Here is a 25,000-nt window from a genome sequence, read left to right on the forward strand (position 1 = left end):
TTCATATCAGAGGTTTCATTTGCTGTGTAAACAGAATAAACAGACAATGCAAAAATCCCTACAATACTGTAAAATAATTCTTTTCAACAACATAGTGGATCATGTTTAAAAAAACATCGAGAGGGCGATACGTGCGAGGCAACAATTTCTCTCTTTATTGCACTCCTGAGGGAAGACTCATCTTACTACAGTGTGTTTCCTCCGGGTTTGATAAGTTCATTTTTATTAAAAACGTATCTAAAACTGCATTTTAAGAAAATCCTAAAATACGTCGGGTTTGCTGCGCTCGGTGTTGCGCCGGAGCGGCGCGCTAACGCGGGACATCCCACACGCTTAGCAATTAAATGTACTTTGAGCCATCTTTGGGCGGAAAGGAAAAAAAAAATTGCAGAAGGGAGATTTTTTTTTGACATTTTGCGAATAAAGAGGGATGCGGGTTATTTATGCTGGGATGTTGCTGCAAAGTCCTTATCTCCATGTGGCACTAAACAAGGATTTGTTGTGGGATTTGAGAGGGCTGTGTAGTGCTTCAGTGTTAAGCACCCAAAACTCTGGGGGACTGGCACTAATTTCCTCTCTCTCGTAAAACAACATAGTATTCATAACAACTCGAGAGGCTTGACATAAGTAATGATGGCATATGCAGGCGAAGATTACCACCCCAACAGTGTAATCAAGGTGCTAGGTACTAATGCAAGTTAAATTGAGACAATAATGCTGAAACTTGCATTGTGGGATTAGGAGAGTACTTGAAATGCTGACATCGGCATCTCCTGGAAGAGCGCCTGTCTTCCTTTCAATTCCTGTTTATACTTAATGACCTCAAAATTTGTATGTCGTTAACACCGTGTACTGAAGTGGGAGAGAACAAGGTTTGGGAGGGAGAAGATTCCCTGCCTTCGTTGACTTTTGTCTCCGCCGGTAATTGGCGGTGTTCTCCGGCGGGCGAGCGGGCGCTGCGTGCGGCGCGGGGCCCCGGGGGCTGCGGGAGCGGGCGCCGGCGCGGGCAGCGCCGTCCCCCTGCCAAAAGCCGTCCACGCCGGCGAAATCGTTATTGCTGGAGCACCGTTATCATGCCCGGCCGATGGAAATGTGAAATAAAGTCGTATTAAAATTTGATGCTCAGATCAATATTGTGGCACCCAGGTAATTAAAGTGGGTTTGTTTATTTGGCTCCATATAAATAAAAAGGGCTTAATACAGACTAATTACACGGAGCCTTTCGTATACCGTAGGATAATAATGGCGGCAATTTAAAGTGATATTAAATGAGAATTAATAAAGGAATATTGAGTCACTTTGACTGCATTAAGCTGCGTGAAATGATTTCTTATCTCAATTTAACTTTCTGTCCACAGTTTAATGATTGATAAGCTTGGAATTTTTATAGAGGTAATCTAAAACAATATTTGATTGCTACGTTGAATTAATAACAACAAGCCCTTTTTTCCTGTTTATCAGCATATCAGAAGAGATGCTCCCGTTCACTTCAGTGATCGTAATTTGCGTAATACTTCCGCTGGATAGTCTGCTTAGTTACGTATGCTTTTAAACAACATTTTGACGATGTTTTATTTGTTTTGCTGAGCATACGTGTTCTCTGGGCTGTTTGCGCTTACGTGTAACACATGAGGTTAGTAACTTACACAAAAAGCTCTAAAGCAGGTTAAAAAAAGGTAGAAGTCATCTTCAAGCCAAAAACTGAAACCACATTTAAATCCTGAAATGAAGGTTGTAGTTAATCATGTTCCTTTAAAATGATCCCTGGAGAATTGCATGACAAAAGGAAACATCGGTTTGAATATTTCAAATTTGAAATGAAGTGAACTGGATTTACTCTCCAAAAACTATTGTTTCTGCCACCAACTCATGAAGTAACGTGTGCTGGAATAAAACCCATTCAATGGGAGAGAAAACTTCTTGGAGGCACTTTTAATCTCTGGAGTGGCCAAAAGGAAAAGACATGAGGTTTTGAGGTGCAAGTCCACTTTATATGTGCAATTAATGCTATTAAATAGGTTTAAATTTTGGTCCTTTGTTGCAGCTTCTTGTGCACCGCGGCGGTGCCCCGCGCCCTGCGTCGCACCCGGTTAGCATCCCTGCCCTCCTCTGGGCTGCGGAGCAACGCAGAAGGTCAGGACCTCGTGCTGAGCGCGCTTTTTTTTTTATATATAACAAATTGCCGGTATTGTTCATTAATTTCTGTCTCTGAAATGCCATGTCAAGCCTCCCAAGGAGCTTGCGGTGCCAGTGTCCCCTGGACAGCTTCTTACCATGGTCCAGTGTGAGTTCCTGATGAAATTACAGGTGCAGGGAAATGCAGAATTAGAAATATATCTGATGTTGCAATACTTGTGAAGCTATAGCTTTGTTGATGACAGGACAATTCCGTTTTTGACAGTTTAATTTACTGTTGCCAGTGGACAAGAGCAAAAGGAGAACGTGGGGTTAGCCACCTGCCCCCTCACACTGTGTTTCACATGCTAGGTTGCAAAATCATGACTCCCTCAACCTGTCGTGCTCAAATGAGAAGGTTTTCAGCTGGGGAAATGGAATACATCAGTGCAGGTAATATTGCCTGACCTCATAAAACAAAAGGAAAAATTGCAGATTCTGACAGCCATTATGAATCTTGTATCAGCATCCAAACGGCTCTGAGCCGAGGTACAGTACATGTTTGTAATAGGAAAAAAAACAGGGTTGCCACATTGACTTGCAATATGGAGCAAAAAATGACTTGTCAGTAATTCGTTCTGGGATGTTAAAGAGGCTGTTGAATTTACTAGTTATATACACAGCGAGTCTTTAGCCTGGAGCAGCGTGCGGAAATGGCGCGCTCGCAGAGGTGGTCTGCTCGACTTGGGCATGGGCTTGGGTGGCGGTGGGAGGTGACGGGGGAGCCACGGTGGGGTTTAAAGGACCGCGTGTTTTAGGCAAGCTTTGTTGGTTCAGAAATCACTGGGCCTTTTTAATCGCGCACGCCATAAAAGTGCACGTTCTCTTGCTCTTAAACCAGATAGTTTTGGTTTTGAAAGCCTTTGGACTACAATGTTTTCTTCAAAACCCCAAGTGTTACGGCGTCAGGCTATACACCCAATTATAATTTTATTTCTATTTAAAGAAGTAACTTTATTGAGTACAGTTGTTCTCTCCAATTTCGTATTAAGTTTTCCTTAGCTCTTAATTTCTTGACTACTCACGGTTTTCCTTATTTGATATTGTACATTCATCCATCTCATTCCTCTTTGGGGTTCATTGTGTTCTTTATTTTCAGAAAGTTCTGAAAATGAGCGTTATCAGAGTGATTTAGTAAGCCAAGTAAATTAAGGATGGAGTCAGTCATTAGACACGTCTATTTGCGTACTTGAAATGCCTGGAGTTTCTTGTAGGCTTTCACTGGTTGGGCTGTATTTGATAATAAAGTAGTTCTGGGAAAAGTCTGTTAATCAGATTAGTTTAATATGCTTTCAGTAACTATTTTTAAGTTTGAAATTCCTCTTTTCTCCAGCTTTTTTTAGACTTTCTATGTTAAAGACTTCTTTATGCTGTTTTGAAGAGGCAAAGGCCATTACACCACTTCTCTGGTGGTGGGTTTTCAGTTGTGCCCTGGTAACGCCAGGTAAAGGTGGTGCTGCTTCTGCCCTCTGAGGTAAGACTGTTCCCTTCAACGTTTTTCTGTGCTATAGAGAACCACTCTGAATCTATAGCAATAAGCTTTCATCCTCTACGTTGTCTGCTCTTCCAGTTTTCCTGGTTTTGGGGGTGGTGGGTGTAGCTTTAGTGCTTGGTGTTGCTGCATAGACCGTGCTGGACCACGCAGTAGCTTCATCTCAGGCTGGATGATGGAGAGCATTGCTAAGACTTCATTTGGCTCTTTGGGGAATAAAAGCTCTTTTTGCCTCAGCTAATTGGGCTGGCGTATGTGTGGGCAGGTTATCCTCTCACGCCAGCCGCCGCGGTGATATTTACCCATCTCCCCTCCTCAGATGGAGCCTCGCACACACCACCGCGCTCTCGGCCTCTTTGTGTTTGCTGGAACTTGAGTGCACTTGAATTAAATTGCAGCTCATGAATACGACAAGAGCGTCAGGATGTTGAAGGGAAACGAAGCCGGTGGGGTGGGCAGGTCGTGGCACGCGATGCCCACAGCCCACCAGGAGCCGGACATCTCCGCATCCTCATCCCCTAACCCGGGGAGAGGTACGGGGGGTAGTGGGGGCGAGAAACAGTTTGAAAAGGCAAAGATGGGAACTGAGCCTAGGAAATTAGATCGTTTTAAAATTTTTTTGGCTTCTTCACTGAAGATTAAGGTCTTAATGTCTAAAATACTAGCTTTTTCTCATTCATTAGGATTGTTTACGCAAACAGGGTGACATACATATCTATAGTAATATCATAGAATCATAATCATATCATAGAATGGGTTGGGTTGGAAGGGACCTTAAAGATCATCTAGTTCCAACCCCCTACCACGGGCAGGGACCCCTTCCACCAGACCAGGTTGCTCCAAGCCCCATCCAGCCTGGCCTTGAACACTGCCAGGGATGGGGCAGCCACAGCTTCTCTGGGCAACCCGTCCCAGTGCCTCACCACCCTCACAGGGAAGAATTTCTTCCTTACATCTAACCTAAATCTGCCCTCTTTCAGTGTAAAGCCATTACCCCTTGTCCTATACCTACAGGCTCTTGTAAAAAGTCCCTCCCCATCTCTCTTGTAGCCCCCCCGTAGGCACTGGCAGGCTGCTCTAAGGTCTCCCCGGAGCCTTCTCTTCTCCAGGCTGAACAACCCCAACTCCCTCAGCCTGTCTCCATAGGAGAGGTGCTCCAGCCCTCTGATCATCTTCGTGGCCCTCCTCTGGACTCGCTCCACCAGGTCCATGTGTATATGCATTTAAGTGATCTGAAAGATTTCACATAAGAGCGCAGCCACTAAAAAAAAACCCCAAAGAAAACAAAAAACCAACAACCGAACCCCCCCAACAAACAAACAAAAAAACCCACTACAAAAACTGAAAGAAAATAAAGTGTATTTGAATAAATACAAGGTGCTAAAATTCAGTGAGGCACATGGTACATTGGATGAAAAGGTTATCCAACAAAACTGAACACAGTTCAGAAAGAATGAAAAACATTAAATTACAGAAGGGTGTAAAATGCAAGCTTTCATATTCAAATACTAATATTTTTTAGCTACCCAGATATTAAAAATGTCACTCTGTAGTCTGCAGCCAGCTCTGTCACTAACAGCAAATGTGAACTTTCTCTCTGCTTGGCTGTGGTAACTCTGGATTCCCTCTAAGTTGATGTTGCTTTTGTGGTAATTAAAGCACAAAGATGGTGACATAAAAAAAGGATTAAGGTTGGAAATACCCCGATAGTAACCTGTGCCTCGTTGTGGCTGCTTCTCAGGGTAGTCATTCGCTGCGTTACTCATGTGCATACCAAGGGCTGAGGATCTCCGCGAGCTTCGTGGTCCCCACCGCAGGGACGGAGGGAGCTGCTGCTCTGCTGTGGTGTCCGGGAGGAGTTTCTCTGCATGGTGCCCACCTCGGGCCAGGCGGGTGCGTGGTGGACCGCTCCCACCCATCCTGGCCGTGGTCACCATGCCCTCCCGAGGGAGGCGAGGAGGAGGGGGCCGTCCCTTCGGGGCTCGCTGGGTGCACCCTTCCTCCTGCCGTCATCCCCGGGGGACGTGCCGTCTGCCCAGGTAGCTTCACAGAGCAAATATTTCCAATAACCACACAGGCGTGAATGGACCTGGCGTCTCTGCGTTGGGTTTTCCCAGGCAGGCAACTGGATGCACGCTTGCTCTGGGATTTCTCTCGGCATACGGAAAGATTTTCCCACGAATGGTTTTTAATTGTAAGTTCACTCGCTTAGGAGAACGTGAAACTCAAATTATTATGGAGAAAGAAAAAAGAAACGAGTCGGGATTCTTGCAGGTACAAATATAACTAGACATAGATAGGGTTACAGTACTGTGCTAATGGAGATGCGAGGAGGGTGTCGGGCAGCTGAAGGAAATGGATGCACCGAGATTTCTTGCAGTGCAGCACACAACTGCAACTTTTCTAGTTGATATTGTGGAAAATCTCTGCAGTTGTCCATTCAAATAGGCGTAAGGGTACTAACTGTAACAGGCTTATGGCACCTTCTACATTTGCAGCTATTAATAAATCTCTTTTCCATAAATTATCATTTAATGTCTTCTGCTGTCAGAATGAGCAAACCTCTAGGGTGAAAATATTGATAAAGATTTTGAGCTGCTTTAGAAAGGTGTTGCTTTTTTCAAATGCTCATTTCAGGATTTTATTTCTAAAAATACGCTATGAGTGAAAAAGCTACTCTTAAAATTCAACTTTTTTCAGAGACTGAAAAATCACTCCTGGTTCATATGGGTGCAGATAAACGAAACGGAGGACATCCTTTTCCCCTTCAATCACTTACGTGGCGCGTTTCACATTACCGGGTGACCGCGTCTTTCCTTTTTAACGGCTGAAATGGTTTGCAAAGGCCACTTCAAGTTTCTCGGCTTTTCACTCCCTTTTGTGTGAGACTGTCAGCGCCCAAGCCCCGGCCATGACATGCACAGACCGGCTGGTTTTTCTCCTTCAGATCAGCGGCTCTGGACAGCTTCTCTTTCTCTGGCAGCCGCTTCAACCTGCTCTGTCTTGTCATCTTTGAGTTCAATATCTGCTGCTCTGAAGGAAAAAAAATGGGATGGGTTGGACCATTGTATTTGGTCTTTTGACCCTCCATGTTGCCCATGAGCAGTGAAGGATAACTTTTGACAAGCCATGTCAGATGTGACAGGCAATCTAGTTGGGTTGAGTGGAAATGTGCTGTACAAGTTTGAAGCCTTAGTTGGGGGCATTTTCCTGGTGTTCAGTGCATTTAAATTGACACCAGACCTCAGTGTTGTTCGTTGCAGAGCCCCGCGTTTCCAAAGCGTGCGGTTTTAACAGCTCAGATGGAAGCCTTTCATATGCGTTTTGCATCTCATTCCACCAATCCAGTGCAATATAGCCCTTTTCACGTTTTGTTTTCCATCCCTCAGGAACACACATTAAATTTAGTTTTCATCTATGAGTATGTTTGATTTTTATTTTCTTGTAGGAGGCTATGTTTTACTGTTCCATGGATTTCTGTGTTTCCATAGGTCATCTGAGTGTGATGTGATAGACAATTCCAAGTGCTCTGTTATGCTAGAAGTCATTGAATGTTGCGAATTATTCAAATAGCGTTAAAGGAACCTTGCTAACCTTGAAACTGCTTTTATTTCCAAATTAATTTGTTTGGAAGCATTGATAGTAGAATTTTTGTGGGAAGCACATTTTCTGCAATGTTACATAGGCTTCAGCCAAGATCTGTTCTTGTTGTATTCCTTCATTAACAGGTTGTGATACGTAGTTCCACTTTCATTTAAATTAATTCTCATTACAGGTGTGAAAAGCTAGCAGACAGCGTCCTCCCCGGTAGCCCGTTGAAACCCAAAGTCTATCAGCGCTGGTGGTCTGGCTCACTCTGAATTTCCCCTTTCTCTTACTGACTGCGGGCATCCCGAGTACTGATCTCTTGCCTGCTAACAGCATAGTTCTCGTCTTACAATACAGGGTACCGATGAGCAGCACCAATAAATAATGAGAAATTACTTTTCGGATGCCCCAGTCCACTCCAGCCCAGTCTCCCAAGCGATGCCTTCATTTCCCTCGCTGCCGTCTTGGTGCTGCATTTTTGTTCCCTTTCTCTGGTGTTGCACAAGGCTGTTGGTTTTGTGGGTTTCCAGCTGGCTTCTCCCAGCTGCTGCTCTGTACCATGCCTCTTGGAAGTAAAATGCATGTTTTGTTCCCCCCGTCACTGCCAAGCCACGCTCTTCATCATCTTCTTGCCCTTTTTAGCTCACTGATTAGTACTTGGATAGTCCGAAGTTAAAAATGATACAACTTAGGGAAACGACTCTTTGGGGCTTTTTTTCTGACCTGTGTTATACCTCAGCCACAGAAACTAATTTTTTTTTGCGCAGCTGCAAGTATAGGCAGTCAGGGCTTTTTCAGTATTTCTACTTGAGCCAGATTTGAAAATTTGTCTGTAACTGTATTTAGAGACATCTTAATCTCATTTAATTTTACATGACTTACTGAACTGCAGTAACTCTGTTTTTTGTAATGGTCCTGACCCACAAGCTTCTGGAAGAAGAAAACTCAAGACCTACACTGGTTCTTGTTCTGAAAGCATTTTTGGAATGCCATAGTAAAAACCACACAATTTGGAAATAACAGTTTGGTTTCTCTTGCTTTATAGAAATTTTCACTGAAGATGTTTCTTGTCTGGAGTGGCTGTGACTGGGGCATCTCTTTAATCATTGAAGTCCTTGCCAGCTTTCTTCCTAGCATTTTAATTCCCTTAAATCACAATTAATTAAATAATCAGTCATTCATAAGAATAAAGGTTCTTTCTTGCCATGAGCAAATAACAATCCCTCATTTTTCAAAGCTCCCCCCCACCTGCCCAAAGCAGCAGGGGAAGGTACAGTCGTCTTTCTGAGGTGCTTCTGTCCTTTCCTGATATTCCCAGAGGTACGTGGGGAAACACTCTCCATACGTCATTCTGTTTCCATTTCAGCTTGTGAATCCTTTAGGAAAGATGTAAGTTGAAGTGCTTTAAAGACAAGTATGTTATTGATAAATGAGAAATTGTTTCATGGATGTTGCTTCAGATGTGGAGCAGTCATCCCTTGGTTTTTTGCTCATCTCTTTCAGTGATTTGTCTTTCAGAAATTTTGTAGGTCCTGGCTTGTGAAGAACTTCACTTTAAGGACTTTAAGACCCTTTAAGTAACTGAAGGATCATTTCATTGTCTGTGTAAATAGTTTCTATTTGCCTGTGGGGGAAATCAAAGTTCCTTACTCAGCATAGAGTTAATTGGGGTCTGTTGTGGTGGCCTGTCTCCTTGTTCAGATGTTCTGCTTGTTTATGGTTTTCTTGATCCTCTATGTAGGAATGAGTTAAATCGTTTACTAGCGTAAAAGATTTAATGTCACAGAAGACAAAATACTCAAAAAAGGAGATATTTTTCTTGACTACTTTCTGTATGAGATTTTTGTTTAGGAAACTAAATCTCTTCCATTCTTACCACAAGCAAGAAGAAAAGTATCTGAGACAGGTGGCTATTTAAAGCTATTCTGTTACTACAGTAGTAGAATAATTTGAAATTTCAGGTTGGGATTTCACAAAATGGAATTCTTACCATGGATGTCTAGAAGACATCTCTACTGGCTTTCAGACTACGATTTATAAAACAATTCAAAACACCAAGAAGACATTGGAAAGGATGTATTTTGTTTGTATAAGGAGGAGCTCTGATGTGGGCTATATTGCAGCCATAGGGCTTCATGGACACGATATAGGCTATGCAGAAAAGGTAGGTTGGGATGCAGCATGCAACCTCACTATAGGAACCAGCTCTCTCTACCAGAAGGAGAAAACAATATCATAAAAGATAAAGGGAAGTTCTAAATTTCCCAGGAACAAGTCTTCTTTTAGGGTTTGGGTTGGGGTTTTTTTTGTTATTTTTATTTTTTTTAAGTTGAGGGAGAAGAATAGTGGAGGTTCATCTTTGGGCAGTGCAGGTTATTCAGGGAGAAGCTGGCTCTGTGAGCAGGAGAGGGTCCTGTCTTGTAATATTGATAAATGTCTAGTTTAGCCTGTACAAAAAAGGTAGGTTTTCCCCAACTGTTAATGAAATATGATCATTTCTATCCAGTGCAGTGCTGTTTGGTTAACTGCATTGCTTCTTTGGACCAGAGGCCCTGTAAGTTTGTGCATAATTCTCTGAGCTGGCTTAGCCATCCTTTTAATCAGAGTAAAGTACAGTCTTTTGCTGAAAATTAAGGTTTCAGTTCTCTGTTCTTCGTCTTAGCTTTAAATTTTCAATTCCAAAATACAGTATTTGCATTTGGAGCATGTGTGCAGCCGGCGTGGGTAAATCAGACCTCGCTAGTAGCGGCTCTCGCCATTTCTGCTGTTCTCACCGAAGTAGCGTACGTTGCCATGTAGGAGCAGCCGTGCGCTCTCAAGGACCGGAGCGCATTGGGGAGAGCAGCACCTTCCCCCATCCCGCAGCCCCCGCCTCCCCGCCGCCTCTCGGGGTAACCCTCAGCTCTGTCGAGCATCACGAGCAATGTCTTGCTGTGGCCGTACCGCTGTGGCTTTTGCCAGTCTGACGTGTTCCTTCCTTTTATTCACTTTGGGAGTGCGATATATTTCCTGCTGATAAAGGCAGCTGGAATTTCTCCTGAAAGATTATTCAGGTTTATGCCTAATTCAGCAGCCAACAATATCTCCTTTTTGTCCTAATGCTAGTAATGACAAGGGTAATGATCTTCATTCTGTTGACTTAAGGAAAGCCATGAAGACGTCGGTGATTACACAGAGAGATGACTTTCTCTGGGCTGCACAAGCTTCCTGGCAGTGGCAGTTTTTCTCCTATAACACCATCTCAGCAGACCACTGCTGACTGTAGGACCACGCTGCCCCAATTTATGTTTTCTTACAAATATATGTGCTATCATTGCTGGGATTTTAGTATTATAATGTTCATAGCATAGAGGTCTACTGCTTGGTAAGCTGTCTTTTTTTTTTTTTTTTTTTTCATGCCGTCTCTGTGGTTGCTAGACAAAAAAAAACTTTCTCTGTGTATTGTCAGGGTTAAGGTTCAATAGTAGTTGGGTGAGCTTGGCAGAGAATTTGGGTTTACCGTGGTTTCAGCACAACTCCTAGTTGCATTCAAGTAGATTGTTTTCTAATGTTAAGCATTCAGAAGCCGGCGTCTCTGTCCGTGCAACAGGACCCCCGCGACGGGCATCTCCGAGGCACCGTGCTCTGACAGCCGTCTTGGTAGTAAATACAAACAACGTGTTAAGGAAACAGAACGCCAAGAAGAGCACTTCTCTGTGCTGGTACAGTGCTTTTCAGTCATGCCAGTAGGGTGACGCTTTTGGCTGTTGATTTTTTTTTTTCTCCAAATATTACTGATTTGTTTATTTTTTTTTTGTTCATACTAGATGTGATTTTCTTCATAAGCCATTCATGTGTGAATTAAAAACAAATTAGACTGCTGGGTCAGTTAAGTCTTTAAAAAAAAAAAAAAAAGACACAGAGCGAGCAGTTGGCAATAAACTTGTCCTTTTTGGCACCTGGAATAAAAACAGTAACATAACAGTACCTTTATATAGCACATAAAAATATAATTCAGGATAAGAATTCAGAGGTCACAGCAAGTGGTTAGCTAAATAGCTCTAGGGAGTTAAAATAGTTTGCTTATACAGAGATAAGGTGATATTTTATGCAGAAAGCCTATGTGTGGTTCCAAGGCGTGATGGTTTTATATGCAGTAAAACAACTTTGAAAATAACGTGCAGAAAATGTTAAAGAAAATTATTTTTGCAGATTGTAAAACGTATACATTGAAAATTATGAGGTGACTAATTGTGCTCTACTTAAAAATGTCTGTCATCCTTTGCTTTAATTAGTGAATTGTGGCTGTATTGTTTCCTACCAACAGCTTCCTTCATTTCTTTTGCCAGGCGTTGCTTTTGTTGTAAGGCGTCATTATATCCGAAAAGCCTAACGGTGTTTCTTGGCCATGGAGAACTTGTGGTAGAACGTTTGGAAGGTGTAAAGTCTACAGGGGCTGAAGTTACTCCCCCAGTATTTACATTTGGCTGCCAGACTTACGGCTCCTCGGGGTCCCTTCGTACCCAGCGCTATTCGGATTGCATCCGCAGCTCCAATTCCCGTTCACTGGAATTGCACCTGGGATTGCTGCCCCTGCCCCTGCAGACGGGTCCTGCCCAGCCCCTGCTGCCCCTCGCTGCCGTTCAGGTGCGGTTATCAACGGGCTGGGGAAAAACACTGCGGCTCCGAGGGGTATTTTGACATTGGCTTAGGAACAGCTGCCTTTCCCACGTCTCTGCTCGCAAACCTTTTTAGCCATGGAGAGTTATTACAAATTGTCATTCTTAATAGCCTTATTAGTAAAGGCAGCGTTACACTGCTGTGTATTTGGTTGGTTTCGCAGCAGGACGGTGGATAGGATTGACCCAAAGAAATGCTTTTTCTGTGTTATGTTCCGGTATTTGCTGAGGGCCGGTACAAGGATGTGTATGTCCATTGTAAGAAGTCTATGGTATGTCTTCTATTCTTGAATAGCTGCTATTGAAAATGTGTTTACCAGACTGGCTATATATAGAATATGTGTATATTCAATTAAAATAACCTTTTGACTTAATAGAAAGCATTAACGCTCGTACACATATGTGCATTCATGCCAATCTTTCACAAAGTCAAAGAAGCTACCGGCCCAACGCCCTCCAGGAGGGATCTGAAGTTAATTTCTGTTTCTTCTGAAACTAAAGCAGTTTCTTCTCAGCTGAACTAAATCTGCGTGTGCTCTCAACCCCCATGGGTGTTTGTGTTTTGGGGGATTTTTACCTTTTTATAATGTCAACTGATCCTAGACAGTAAACCTAATAATAACTTCTCATTTGAATTCAAAGACTTGTGTACAAATACACAAAGAAGTAATTAGATTCTGACAAACAATTTGCTCAAATACTTTATTCATTGCAAAATGTCAAGTCAACTAGAAGTATTCATAAACTTGTCAAGTTTGGCAAATAATTTTGAGCATGGAATACGTTCTTGGGTTTTTCTTGGAAATTGACTTAAGATTTACTTTTTTAAAAAAGCAGAACAATAGAGATCCTTCTGGCTTTCTGTATCTGTTGCCATCAAAGATTTCATATCCTGTTGGCACAAAGTGGTATGATGAGGATGAAGGCTCTACTACTTAACCACTTGCTTCTAGTGATCGAAAGGAACCAGCATTTTGAGTGTCCATGACCAGTTCTTGCAGGTGAATGTTGGGTTTGCTCTGGTAATTGCTGTGAGTAAAATTCACTTTTTCATAGAACTTAAACTATTTTATTCTTGAACAATTTTACAACAGATGTTTTTTCCGAACTTAGAAATGCAAAAAAGAAGTTTAACAAACCATATTTCATCAAGGTTAGCAGAATAACTCACGCTATTTCAGTCCTTTTGAGTTACTTGAGACTTGTCTGTGCCAGCCTTATCTCCTAGGGCTGGTACGCACGTATGCTTGCTTTTACTGGCGGTCAGTTGTGAACCAGCTGAGGACAGGAGAGGTGTGATCCATAGGTTTGAGCCCAGCGATGCTATCAGAAAGATGTCACGTTTTGTGCCAGCCTGATGCCATGGATGAGGACTGTAGCATGTGCCAAAGCCCTGCATGTCCTCCTGCCCAGAGTGATAAAATTTCGTAGTAAAATAGTTTCAATATTTCATATTAAAAATATTTTGACATGTTTTCCATTGACCCTGTGGATTTCATGTTGAAATAGATGTTGTTTGCAAATGCTCTCAAAAACAAACCAACAAGAACAGCCCTAAACAAAAGCGAAGGCCGTTGATTTTGCAGGAAGGTGTGCTTTGCAGTAGCAGATACAACCCTTTTTTCAGCTTTAAAAGTGTAGATTTTGATCTGGAAGCTTAATTCCTTTCATCAAGGAATTAAGCAATTGGTTAAATTCCATGAGAACGTATTTAAACAGATTGAAAAGATGTAGCCAGTGACTGATGCTAAAAGGGTACATTCCCCATAACGCACATAATAATGTGGCCGTCCAGGGCTTCATTCATTAGGGCATTTGATTTACATTGGTCGACCTCAAATTTTATGTAACTTCTTATACATCCAAATTAATGCATTTGTTCTCCGATCACAGAAAGACCCTACTAATCCGTGTTGCTGCAGCGAAGCCTGTGAGCAGGGTTTGAGCGTGGTCTCCAGCTGCAGACAGATGTTGCTGGTGGTGGGAGCGAGTAAGGTGGTTTCGCGTGCCCCGTTGGTGGGCTGCAGGCAGGGGAGGATCTGCCTGGGGGAAATGCTGCTTCGGGCTTCGGTCCGGATCCATCCCTCCAACGCCGGTGTAACCACTGAACATAAAATAAGCAGTCTCCCTTTGCTCTATGGGAAGCAGTTCTGTTTTGATTTTGTGCGCTAAGCTGGGGTTCTAGGTGGCAGAGAAATCTGGACAAAAGCTGCTTTTGCCAGCTCCTTGCCCCGATTAATTCTGCTGTGAAATAACTTTCAGAAGTGGAGCCTGGGGAGACATTGCCTTCTCTGTTCCTCCTTGGCTGCTTATGTAAAGGACAGGAGAGGACTGAGGACAAGCAGGACTTGCACAGACGAAATTGTTGTTCACATTTTTATATGGTCTCAGCCTATCTTTCCATGTAGTCGTGGTCGTGATGACCACCTTGATGCAGCCTCCTTTAGAGATCTTTTAAATTAGTGGAAAAAGTAATCAAGGCTTTGTTGGGTAAACTGCTAAGCAGCCTTCCTGCCACGTCGGAAGTTTAACCACATCAGTTACTTAGGCGTGATGGGTATGGCATCTGATAAATAACATTCCTTATGATATTACTTGATACATATGCAGGTTATGCAACTGAAACAGTGTGGAAATAAATGGCCTTTAATTAAGGCAGGTTATTGCTAGCTGCTGTTGAGTCCTGCCTTTCCTCGCCCCAGGAGAGCGGCTCCCTGCCCCTGCTCCCAAGCTGCCGAGGCGCAGGGATGCTCGCTCTCTTTTTAAGCCAGCTCGCGTGCTGGTGGCACGGGGCTGCGCAGGCTCTCCCCGGCCTGTGACGCCTCGTGTTGGGTCCCGGGTAGGGCTGGGGCAGGAGGTTGCAGCACGAGGCTTCCCCAGGACCTCTTCCAGAAGAGGTCTCTCAAAAGAAACGCCCTTCCTTGGCGTTAGCCTTTTTTACAATGCTCCACACTTCGGCTCTTGTATAAATGTCTGCCGCATTTCCACCAGGAGTTATTGCTGTTATATATTTTACAGACACTTTACTGTCATCTAAGTGGTTTATTTTATTCCCACAGCTAGGAGAAAACTACAAAAGGAATTTTGTAATCTGAATGTGATTGTGGGCAGAGAGTAATGTTTTGAAAAGGAGCTAAGAGTAAATTATATCACTGCTTTATTGTGTTTAAGGAGACTTTTCTATTGTGCTAGGAGTTAACATTAGTTCTCAAAGTTATTAACTGGATGTGGTTTTATTATGACTGTGTGTTTTGTCAATATATGACTTTTTTTGTTAGGTTTTTCGGTGCCAGTTAGGCTGCAACTTTGGCACCGTTGAAGTTTAAATATGTAAACTCAGCTGGTGTTGAAAGTTTGTTTAGGTTTTACCTCCCTCTCACATGCAGCAAATAAAGTAAACATTTTTTTCCCTGGTAGGCTATTTATAGAGGGGCTTTCTTTGGGCGCGTTGCTGTTATACTGTGTTGTTTTGACAAATCATATTTGGAGAATCAGACTCCAAATATTTGTAAAGCCTTACGAGATGGCTTTCGGTGGAGATGGAAGTTGTGCTGCTGAGGTGACCTTTCAAGCTGCCACTAAGTGGGTTTTCTGGCAGGAGGTTTGGTGTGAGTGACAGAGCCTTTGCCGCCTCCCCGGGGATGCCGGGGCTTCGCCTCCGCACGGCAGCAGCCGAAAACGTTGCTGGATCCCGCAATGACAGCAGAAACGCTTGGCACCGTCGCCAGCCCGGCTAGGTCCTCTTCAAAACGCTCCGGATAATGCTCTTAATATATATATATATATTGCTAGCGCACAGCATTGTGTCTGTGTGTGAGTTTTTGGGTATTTGTTGCTTTTTTCTATTTTTTTAAGATGATGTCAAAGCCTGTACAGCTGTAGAAAAATAAATAACTTTAAAAACGATGACTCTTGCAAAAATCAAAAAACTCAACCAAATCCGGCCATTAAAATGCCCTTCCCTCTTACTGAATCACAGAACTGTACCCGCTGGGGCAAAATTTATCATTAACGCAATTTCAGTATTTTATGCCTGCATAGGTATGTTGAATAGCTAGCTAGAAAGGAAGAAATATGAAAACATTTTTTTAACTGCAAAATCTAAATGTCAGTTGATATCCAAGTGATATCATTTCTCTGTTTGGAAAACAATTGCAGCGGTCTTAAAAGCTTACCCGGATAAAACGAGGATTATTGACAGGAGTAGCGCTTTCCTTGAGCTCTTCTAGAAAAGTCGAACAGAAACCTGTCCCTGACATCCAGTGCTGAGCTGTAGCATGGGCTTCTTGTTAAAAATAGTGGGGTTTAAACTCCTGAGAACATTACGTGTGTTGAACAGAGTTTCAGGAGCATTTTAACAGTAAATGTAGTAGGTCTTTTATTGCAGATTCAACTAGCAGTTGTATAAGTTGGTAAAGTATGAGAAATTGCGAAGAAGGAAGGACTAAAGTAACTGTACTTTGTTCCTGAGCATGTGGGTTTTGGTAGCAGTAATTTCACGAGGCACGGATACTGCCTAGTTTTTCATGCCAGCACAAGCATGGGAAGAGAGGTCTAGTAGTCACTGGGTGGTTTATGGGGTTTTTGCTAGTCTGTGTAATTCCTTTAGCTGACAAGGGTAGTGGGCAGGGAATCAGCCCACTGTTTTCTTCAGCAGTCCATCTGTTTAGCAGGAAGAAATGCAATGTGAAATGAAAAAAACCTTCTTATTCAAGGAATTGACTTAATTATGCATTACTATAGTTTGCGTCTTGTCTGTTTAATGGGCTGTTTCTGTGCATCGTCGTTGCCGTAGCATATCCATACGGGCCTTAATTACCTATCGTTAATTCTATATGCACGCCGGATGGCTGTCGGGGTGGCTCTAGAGCGCTTTTATCTCCTTGGGAGCCAGCCGCGGGTACCTAGGCACACCGGTGTGCCGTCAGCCCGAAGAAAGGGCCCGGCCGGCGCGGGCCTGCGGGGCTTTTGTCCCAGCTGCCAACGAGGGACGGCTCTGGAGAGCAATTTAAAAATTGCGTTTGTGCAACGTGGAGCGAAAGGGCCGCACGGCTCACGCGGAGGAGCTCTTTGGTGTACGTCCCGGGCAGCAGGTGGGAGAGGCGCCCGCCGTCCCCCCATCGCGCCAGTCTGCCTTCAGGGCTACCTGTTTTGGGTTTTACTCAAACCATTGGGCACAGGAAGGTTCATTTGGTTTACTGTTTATTTGTCTTCTCCCTCTCTGAACACACGGTAAAAAACCCCGTACATTTATAGCAGGGATTTACTAGGCTGTGCAGTATTAAATATAAAGTGCAAGTGTGGACCACGTAAAGCAAAAATATTTCATGGTGTGTGGAAAAACATGGTTGATAGACTAGAGAAGCTGCTTCTGAGCCAAGCTAATATGATCCATGCAGAGACCAGTAGATCTCCATTACTAAATAAAGTGCTATCATGAAGCGTAATGTCTTCCTGTGAATTACTCCATTACCTGGTAAGATCGGTGTTGATGCGGCTGCTTATACCACTCTTGGCCAAGCTGATGTTTGTGCATCGTAGTTTTTAATTAAAGCCAGCCAGTCTTTTTTCTCAGATGTCCATTTCAGAGTGCAAATTATTTTAAATAAGAATATATTTTGGAGTCTTGGGAACAAACCTCCTTCGTTATCGCAATTTTCTCTATTTTTTGGCTATCAAAAAAGAAGTCAGCTGCGGTTACAGGCAGTATGGACAGGAAAGCGTAGCGAGGCATCTCCCCCCTTCTGCAGCTTTAGGAGCTCTTCTGCCCTGTGATTTGCATAGACTTGTTTTAACTAACGAACAGAGCTGGCGCGGGGTAGAGGGAGCACCCAGAGCTCAGACCACAGCCCAGCACGTGGGGGTCCCCCCACCGCCCGCGGTGCCCTTCTGGCACAGGCACTGCAGGAATAAGCATGTTTTTTATTATAGTGGTATTTGGCAGCAACACTTAAACATTGCTTTTCAGAGGTAAGTTGACTATAACCAGCTCCCACACAGCTGTAGCAAAGAAGTAGCATTCATGTACCAGTAGAAAAACATTTTCACACTTGTGTGCACTGTCTGTGTACACACAAGAGTATTCATAAAGTCCCTTTAATACCTAAGGAAAAGGACTTGCTTTAGAAATGCAGTGTACACCCATTAAGCCTCCACTGTATCTCAGCAAATAAGAAAAAAATTAATCTCTGCATTTCTGTAAGTATTTAAAATCCATTTGTGATGTTATTACAAATGGCTTTTTGTATTTTTATTATTAACAGTCAATGCATTAAGAAAGAATATCTCTTTATCACCTGAACTGTAAGTGTGCCGCGGTACATTCTTGGGTGACTTCCACGAAAGCACAACATAAACCTCACGATGTCCTGGCAGCCTTCAGCTTAACAGTAGCCTTCACTTCCGATCACTCATACCAGTCTAGTGCATATGGAACTGTTATCCAGTTTATTTCATCTGGGTATACCAGTGTGGTCAGTATTGAACTCTGAGGCATTCAAATATGAAGGTTTTCCTGTTGACTCATGCGTCTCAGGGCACGGATGCTGTGGGTACGTGACTATTTATCACTTTCTCCTTTGTAGGCAGCAGGAGCCCGGGGTTTCGTCCACGCCATTATCAGGGCTGGCAGTGCTTTGTACATCTGAAGCAGAGAGCTGGCTTGCAGGAGGGAAAGACCTTGAATATTTATCACCTCTGGGGTACACTGCTTGCTTATGTTATTTGAAGACCCTCCCATCCTGCTGACACTTACCGTATGCGGTGAGGACAAGGCTCCCACTTCACCGCACTTTCAAAAGTCTCTGCATTGACAGCACAGGGCCCTGCCTGAACCTCGCCTCCTCCTGGGCCAAAAGCATGGGAGGAAAGTTGAGACTTTTAATTAAAAATGGCTTTTTCTTCTCCTCGCTATACCTGCTTAGTGCAATAATGCTGCGGGAAATAACAACATTATGGGATTTAAGGTATGATTATTTTTTTAGTTACTGCTAATTAGTTTGGAACAAAGTCCTTTGTCACTGAAGAGTAATGCCATTGATTTCTTTCCGTCTGAGCGGTTTCAAGAGTATATTGAATATACTATATTGGGCAGTATTTCTGATATATATTGCACAAGTTCAATTTTGAATGAATCAAAATGGATACAGTTGGCAAATATTCCAAAACTGTTCCCTTGTCTGACTCCTGGCTAGTCCCTGACCTAACCACAGGCCCACCGAGAGGTGTCCTCTCTAACACTGAATTTGTCTTACCAGGAAAAAAGACTTACTGTTGTGAGGACACACTGTATACTTTCAGGTGAAGTGGAAACGGACACCTCTTCAGCCTTGGCGAGTTGGGGTTTTTGGCTTAACGTCCTGTCACCGTCATAAGCGATGTTAGCAGGGGGACTGCTTGTGTCACCAAGCTGTTGGTGTGATGGTCACCGTGACCTGCTCTCGCCAGGACTAGAAAACGCGGTGTTTGAGAACATCCTCTGTATTGCCAATGACCCGTTGTTGCTGCCACCGATGCGCTGCACTGGTGGCAGCACTACTGAGAGACGTTGTGGCGTGGAAGCCACCACTGCAAGTTGGGTCATGGATGCATTTCAGAGCCCGCCAAAATGGATTTCCACAGATGAAAAGAATTAATGTCCTGAATGTTTTCCCAAGCTTTCCAAGGATGCTGCCTCCAGAGGCCTGACCTATAAAGAATCTATCTGTAGGAGCTCAGTGATTTTTCTGCACGTGATGCGTAGACTTTTTCAGGTCCACGGACCACCAGAGATCTTTAGAGCTAACTAGAAAAACAAGCATCTTTTCAGTGGGCTCAATTTTTATGGAGGAGCTCTCACCTCCTTTTGGAAAAAAAAATTAGGGACCGATATTACTAAAATGTTGAAAACTTCTTCAGAAACAATAGGCAGAATTGATGGCAGACTAATAATTAATAGGTGCAGATGCTAAAAAAAAGGAAAATAACTCCATTCCTCATTTCAATAATACTGGAACACTATTTTTTCCTAAAATTCTGCTGTGATCAGGTAGGAGTAGAAGGGTTGCAATCTATTCAAGGCATTTCAGAGGAGGAGTTTGTGCTGAAGCTGAGGGGCATTTTCCCTCCAAGGCTGTACTTGCTGGCTGCAGGCAGGTACCAGACCATCGCCCTTCTTCCATCGGTTGTCCAGTCTCAGCCTCAAAGAACATTTTCTGCCCTTTACCGCTAGTTCAGTAAATGGGTTCAGGGGCGGGTAACGATAGCTGGACAATGGCTGTGCAAACCTTTAAATACCAGTTTATTATTGCAGAGTTATAGACGTTGATTTGGAGAGGTGTGACTCAAAGGCAAGTGGCCAGCCCTTTTGCGACATGCGTAGAGCGCTGAAGATAACGCCATGGCAGTGCACCACTGGCTGCCCATTGAACGTTGATTGGAGTTGAATACTTTAATTTGCATGACCAAAACTGCAGCATTTTGCTCACAAATTATTGTTGTTTCTTCCGGGCCTAAAGAAACTTCTCTCTTCTAAATCGTGCTCATCTGTACAAGGAGATAGTTTCACAGTAACCTGGCTTAACTCACGGCGAGTACTACTGTAAGAACTGAGAGTGGTTTCACATTTAGCTTCTTCCAAATGCAAACTCAGTCTGTTCATTGTTCTCTCCCAAGAAACTACATATGGCATCATTTCAACTTCAGTAGTCTAAGCACATAATTTCAGAAGTCTCGAGTTTGCAAAGAAACCTAACACCAGTATAGAGTAGATCTCATTGTAAAGTTGTCTTCCATTATAAAATACTTTGTCTCAATCCCTGGTTTTAGTTTTAGCCCATTTTACCTACATGTATTCCTTTCACAGTGTCGATTGGTCTCTATTCATCACATTGGTCACAACCTTCAGATACTTGCTTTACATAGTTGTACCGCATCTCTTTGCTTCTTAGTGCGTAACTTTAACATTTCCTCTAGAACTGAACTCTTCTGAAATACTGTTTTAATTATGGTTTTAATTATGGCTTCAGGAATTTGTCTTCCGATTTTTTTGATGCAAAGTGAAATGCAGTATTTCAGGAAGTGTCTCATCGGAGGTGGCCTGGTGTGCAATGACTGCTGATACCTTATTCCTTTAACCTTTTTGGTATCTGTCTTACGCAGTGCTTATATAGATCATATTTGCCTAGATTTTAAGACTGTTGTGAGAAAATTTTAATAACCAGGTTTGCTAAAGTCTGGGTATATTGCTGTCCTATCCGTGAGACAAGTATTTAATCTTGCAGATACTGCTTTTCTTTATCATCATGATCTCTCATGATTCTGTGATACCGTCGTTTTTATCATGTCCATATCCTACCTAATCGTTAAAAAGTACAAATCTTACAAAACAACAAAAATCACAGAAGAGTTGAGGTTGGAAGGGACTCTCTGAACTACTTTTCTGTGTGTCTAATTGACATTTCTGTTCTAGTTGTTGCATTCTGCACTTGATTGTGACTCTCCTATCTTGATGGTTTGGACTATTTCTTTTAAGTCGTCAAAATAATTTTGATTTCTGATTCTTTCACATAAGCTGCCTGGACCATATCCCAGCTTGGTGTGCATTGGATTTTTAAGTATACTCTCTAATCAATTCAGGCGTAACTAAGCATTGCAGAATCTAGAGGTATAATGCCATCACAGTTTGCGAACTGGTATTTGGAGTAGCCAGTATATTCAGCTACATCTTACTGGCAGTTAAAACACATAAACTGGGACTTTTAGCTTATATTACTGCAAAATACCGTTTCACGCAGAGGTTTCTGTTTCCCTTGTAACCGTGCAGTAAATACTTCTGCTTAAATTTTTTAAAACTTTTCTTGGCATCCACCTTAGACTCTGTTAATGTTGACTGTATTTCCCTCTTTTTTTTATGAGAATGTCATCAGCCAAGGTATATAAAATCTTGATAAAGTCAGTATATATTTCCCCTATTGCTATCCCCCTTATCCATGAGGCCAATTACCTTGTCAAAGAAAAAGATTAGATTTGTTTGGTGGTTTATAACCTTATGAACCTGAGATGCTTATAAATATTTTAATAATTTGCTCCATTATCTCTCCCAATACCAAAGTTTGACTAGTCTATAATTTCTTCCTGTCTCCCTTTTCCCCCGTCTTTGCAGATCCTCTGGGATCTCATCTGTGCTCCATGAGCTGTCAGTGACGGTCACTAACTCTTCACTGCTTTATCCTATTGTAACGAACTGTTACACCACCAATTCGGATTTTGAGACTGGTTTCAGTGTAAAGTACTGGGGCATCAATAAGGTGTAGTTATGATAATTATGTTTGCTGTTTGGGAAGGTTTAACTATTATGATCAGTACCAATTGATGGATTATTTCATGCAACATGAATGGTTGAGGGAGTTCGATGTGCAAATGTGTACGTGTATAGAAATAAACAAATTTTTTTAATCTTAATTCAGGGAGTTGGCTCACTTCTGACAACTACACAGATTATGTTAGTACAGCTTTTAAAGTACATTGCATAATAAAATACAGAATGTACTGCATCAAGTTAATTTCATGCACCTTCACCTCGGGCTGATTGGTATAAATTAAATTTAATGATTTTATGCAGTCAACATGTAATGCGAAATCCTGTGGTTTTGCTGGTAGAAATGTTCTTAACTATTTTTACTGCTGAAAGCTTACTATATATTCTGACAGTCTTGGTTGTCTAAGGTACCCATCGAGGCTTGAAAAATTTGAGTCTGGTTTTTCAAGTTGGGGTGGTCATGCCCTTCTGCCCATGTGCAGCTGTGGATCCCCTCAGGTGATCAGCATCTGTGTCTTGCAACCCTTAGCGTTATCATTATCATTTGCCCTTGGAAGCAGACTGGAGGTATACTTAATCGGGTCTGTAGCGGTCCCACTGATGGGGATGTTGCCCATGGAGCAGTTGTCCTCTGGGTCTCCTGGGGAGGGCAGCTCGTGTGAGCAGCTCGCTGGTGCCTGCTCCTGGGAGTACTTTTTGGAGACATCTCGAGAGTGATGTTGTAGCTGATGCATTATTGCGGTTAGACCGTGGTGTTGCAGTCTGGTTGTCTTCAGAAACTTCAAGAAAAAAAGGTACCAGGACAGAGGAAGATTTCTATTTAGTAGTCTGTCCCGTATGCTATTCATGTCAATTTTTATTTAGACTTTACCATAAACAAAGCTCATAAATATTTTAGTGAAACGTTGCCAGTATTGCTCTCTAAAAACAGTTTCCTCTCCTGTTTTGCAGCAAAACTTGTGTCTTGCCCCGGCATGTCCAGTGCTGTAGGTTAGTTAGTCTGATGCTGTCTGGCACAAGGCGGTGTGTGTACGTGAGTGTTTGTGTGTGTGTGTATGTGCTTAAATAATTAAATTGGATTTCCATTATAATGTTATTTTGTGCGCTACACAAAATATGTGGAGTGGCATTGCTGCCAGAACACAAACAATGCTTTTATCACGATAAGTACCCTAGCAAGAGTGTATTCTTACTGCGAACAAAGACGTTGCGGTAGTATTGCTGTGCATTGTTCTTGCTAAGTGAAGACTCATGGAAATCAGTGGTGCAAGCACCACGCTTGTTTTAATGAGAATTTGCTACTTACTAAAACATTATGAATATTAAATACTTTTAGTAACAAGCTTTATTATGCAGTAACATGTTTTTTCATACGGAACAGATATCTCAGAACTTGAAATTAATGGGTACAAAGGTTTGTTGCCATGCAGTTAAGAAATTGTCAGTACGGTTCTGTTATGTGTTGGAGGAACCTACAGAAAGCAGCTAGGTTTATTGTTCTGCAGGTTTTTTAAACGTAAACATTTAAAACCATGTTTGTCATTGAACTGTGCTCTCAGGTCTCTGTCCTTGCAGCCTAAAGATTTGGAAGAAGGGGAGTTAGGGCTCCTATACATCCCTGGCGTCAAAGGGTTTTCCTTAGCACGTAAAAGAAACATCCTTTTAAGATGCTTTCAGTGCTCAGGTAGGGCTGTGCCGTCGCAGCTACGTGTGCCACAGCCGCATCTCCTGCCCTTAATTTGGCTGGGGGGGGGGGGGGGGGGGGGGGGAATCCCAGCCAAAGCCTCTGCACCGCTGGTCTTGGCGCGGTGTCACTGGGGTGACAGACCTCCAGCAGTGCCTTTGGGGTATTTACACCAGGTTTACTCACCTCTGCTCGGGGGTGAAGTAGGGAACTGGTCCTTGAGGGGTAAAAACCTGCCATGGGATCATCTCCGCTTTAACAGCGGAGCGAGAGCTGCTGTTGGGAACACGGGGGACTCAGCCGAGATACTGCATTACGAAGCAAAACAGGAGAGAACATTTTTTCCCCACAGATCTTTAAAAATGAGTGACTCTTTTAATTTTGCATTGTCAAGAAAAGACAGAGAAATGAAGTAATATTTTTACTTCAGTGATTTAAAACAATTTAATCTGTGGATAAACTCGACTGCAGCTTCACTCCAGTGCAATTGAAATAAAACATTATGAAATATTAAAATACTCCATACATGCACCAGTAAGATTAGATAGTCATTAGGACTGAAATATTGGCATCCTGTTAATTATTGCATTGCAAATGTTTGAGGGAGAAAACACGTGGTTTTTTTCCTAAATGAAGTCCAGCAAATTAAACCTGAACTAGAAGTGATAACTTCAAATATGATTTATTTTGCAATAGGCAGACCAAATAACCCCACAAAGATTGTCAACAGTCAAACAAGAGCAAAGATAAAATGAAGGAACCTCACTAGCTGACTGCTTTATCTTATTTGCTCTAATTAATGCCAGGTAAACAGTTTGTTTTCCATAGGACTTAAAATTTTGTCTTAAAAGGGAGCGGACAGCGTGCCGCTGGTGCGGGGAAGTGTGCGGAGATGTACGGAGCGAGGGGGACGAAACACAGCGTGGTGGCTGGTGGTGACTCTGGCAGCCTTTTTATTTTATTTCAGGGCTGTCTGTTAAAGAACCCATGCCAAAAAAAACCTAAAAAAAAAAAAACAAACCCTACTCCATCCTTTGTTGACAGGCTGAGCGGGTGCATCTCACAGCAGCTCTCCCAGCTTCTGCTGGTGTTTCTGTTGGTGAAAA

General features: G+C 42.8%; 1 protein-coding gene across 1 annotated transcript in view; it reads left to right on the plus strand.

Moving 5' to 3' along the window:
• The window catches only part of MGMT (O-6-methylguanine-DNA methyltransferase), a 167,790-nt gene that overhangs the window by 74,896 nt on the left and 67,894 nt on the right, over positions 1 to 25,000 (plus strand). The window contains exon 5 of the mRNA XM_049809904.1: positions 23,162 to 23,200. Within this exon, the coding sequence (XP_049665861.1) occupies positions 23,162 to 23,200 (39 nt within the window). The remainder of the gene's footprint in view (positions 1 to 23,161; positions 23,201 to 25,000) is intronic.

This window comes from Accipiter gentilis, chromosome 9, assembly GCF_929443795.1.
Source record: "Accipiter gentilis chromosome 9, bAccGen1.1, whole genome shotgun sequence".
In the NCBI taxonomy this organism is placed as follows: Eukaryota; Metazoa; Chordata; class Aves; order Accipitriformes; family Accipitridae; genus Astur; species Astur gentilis.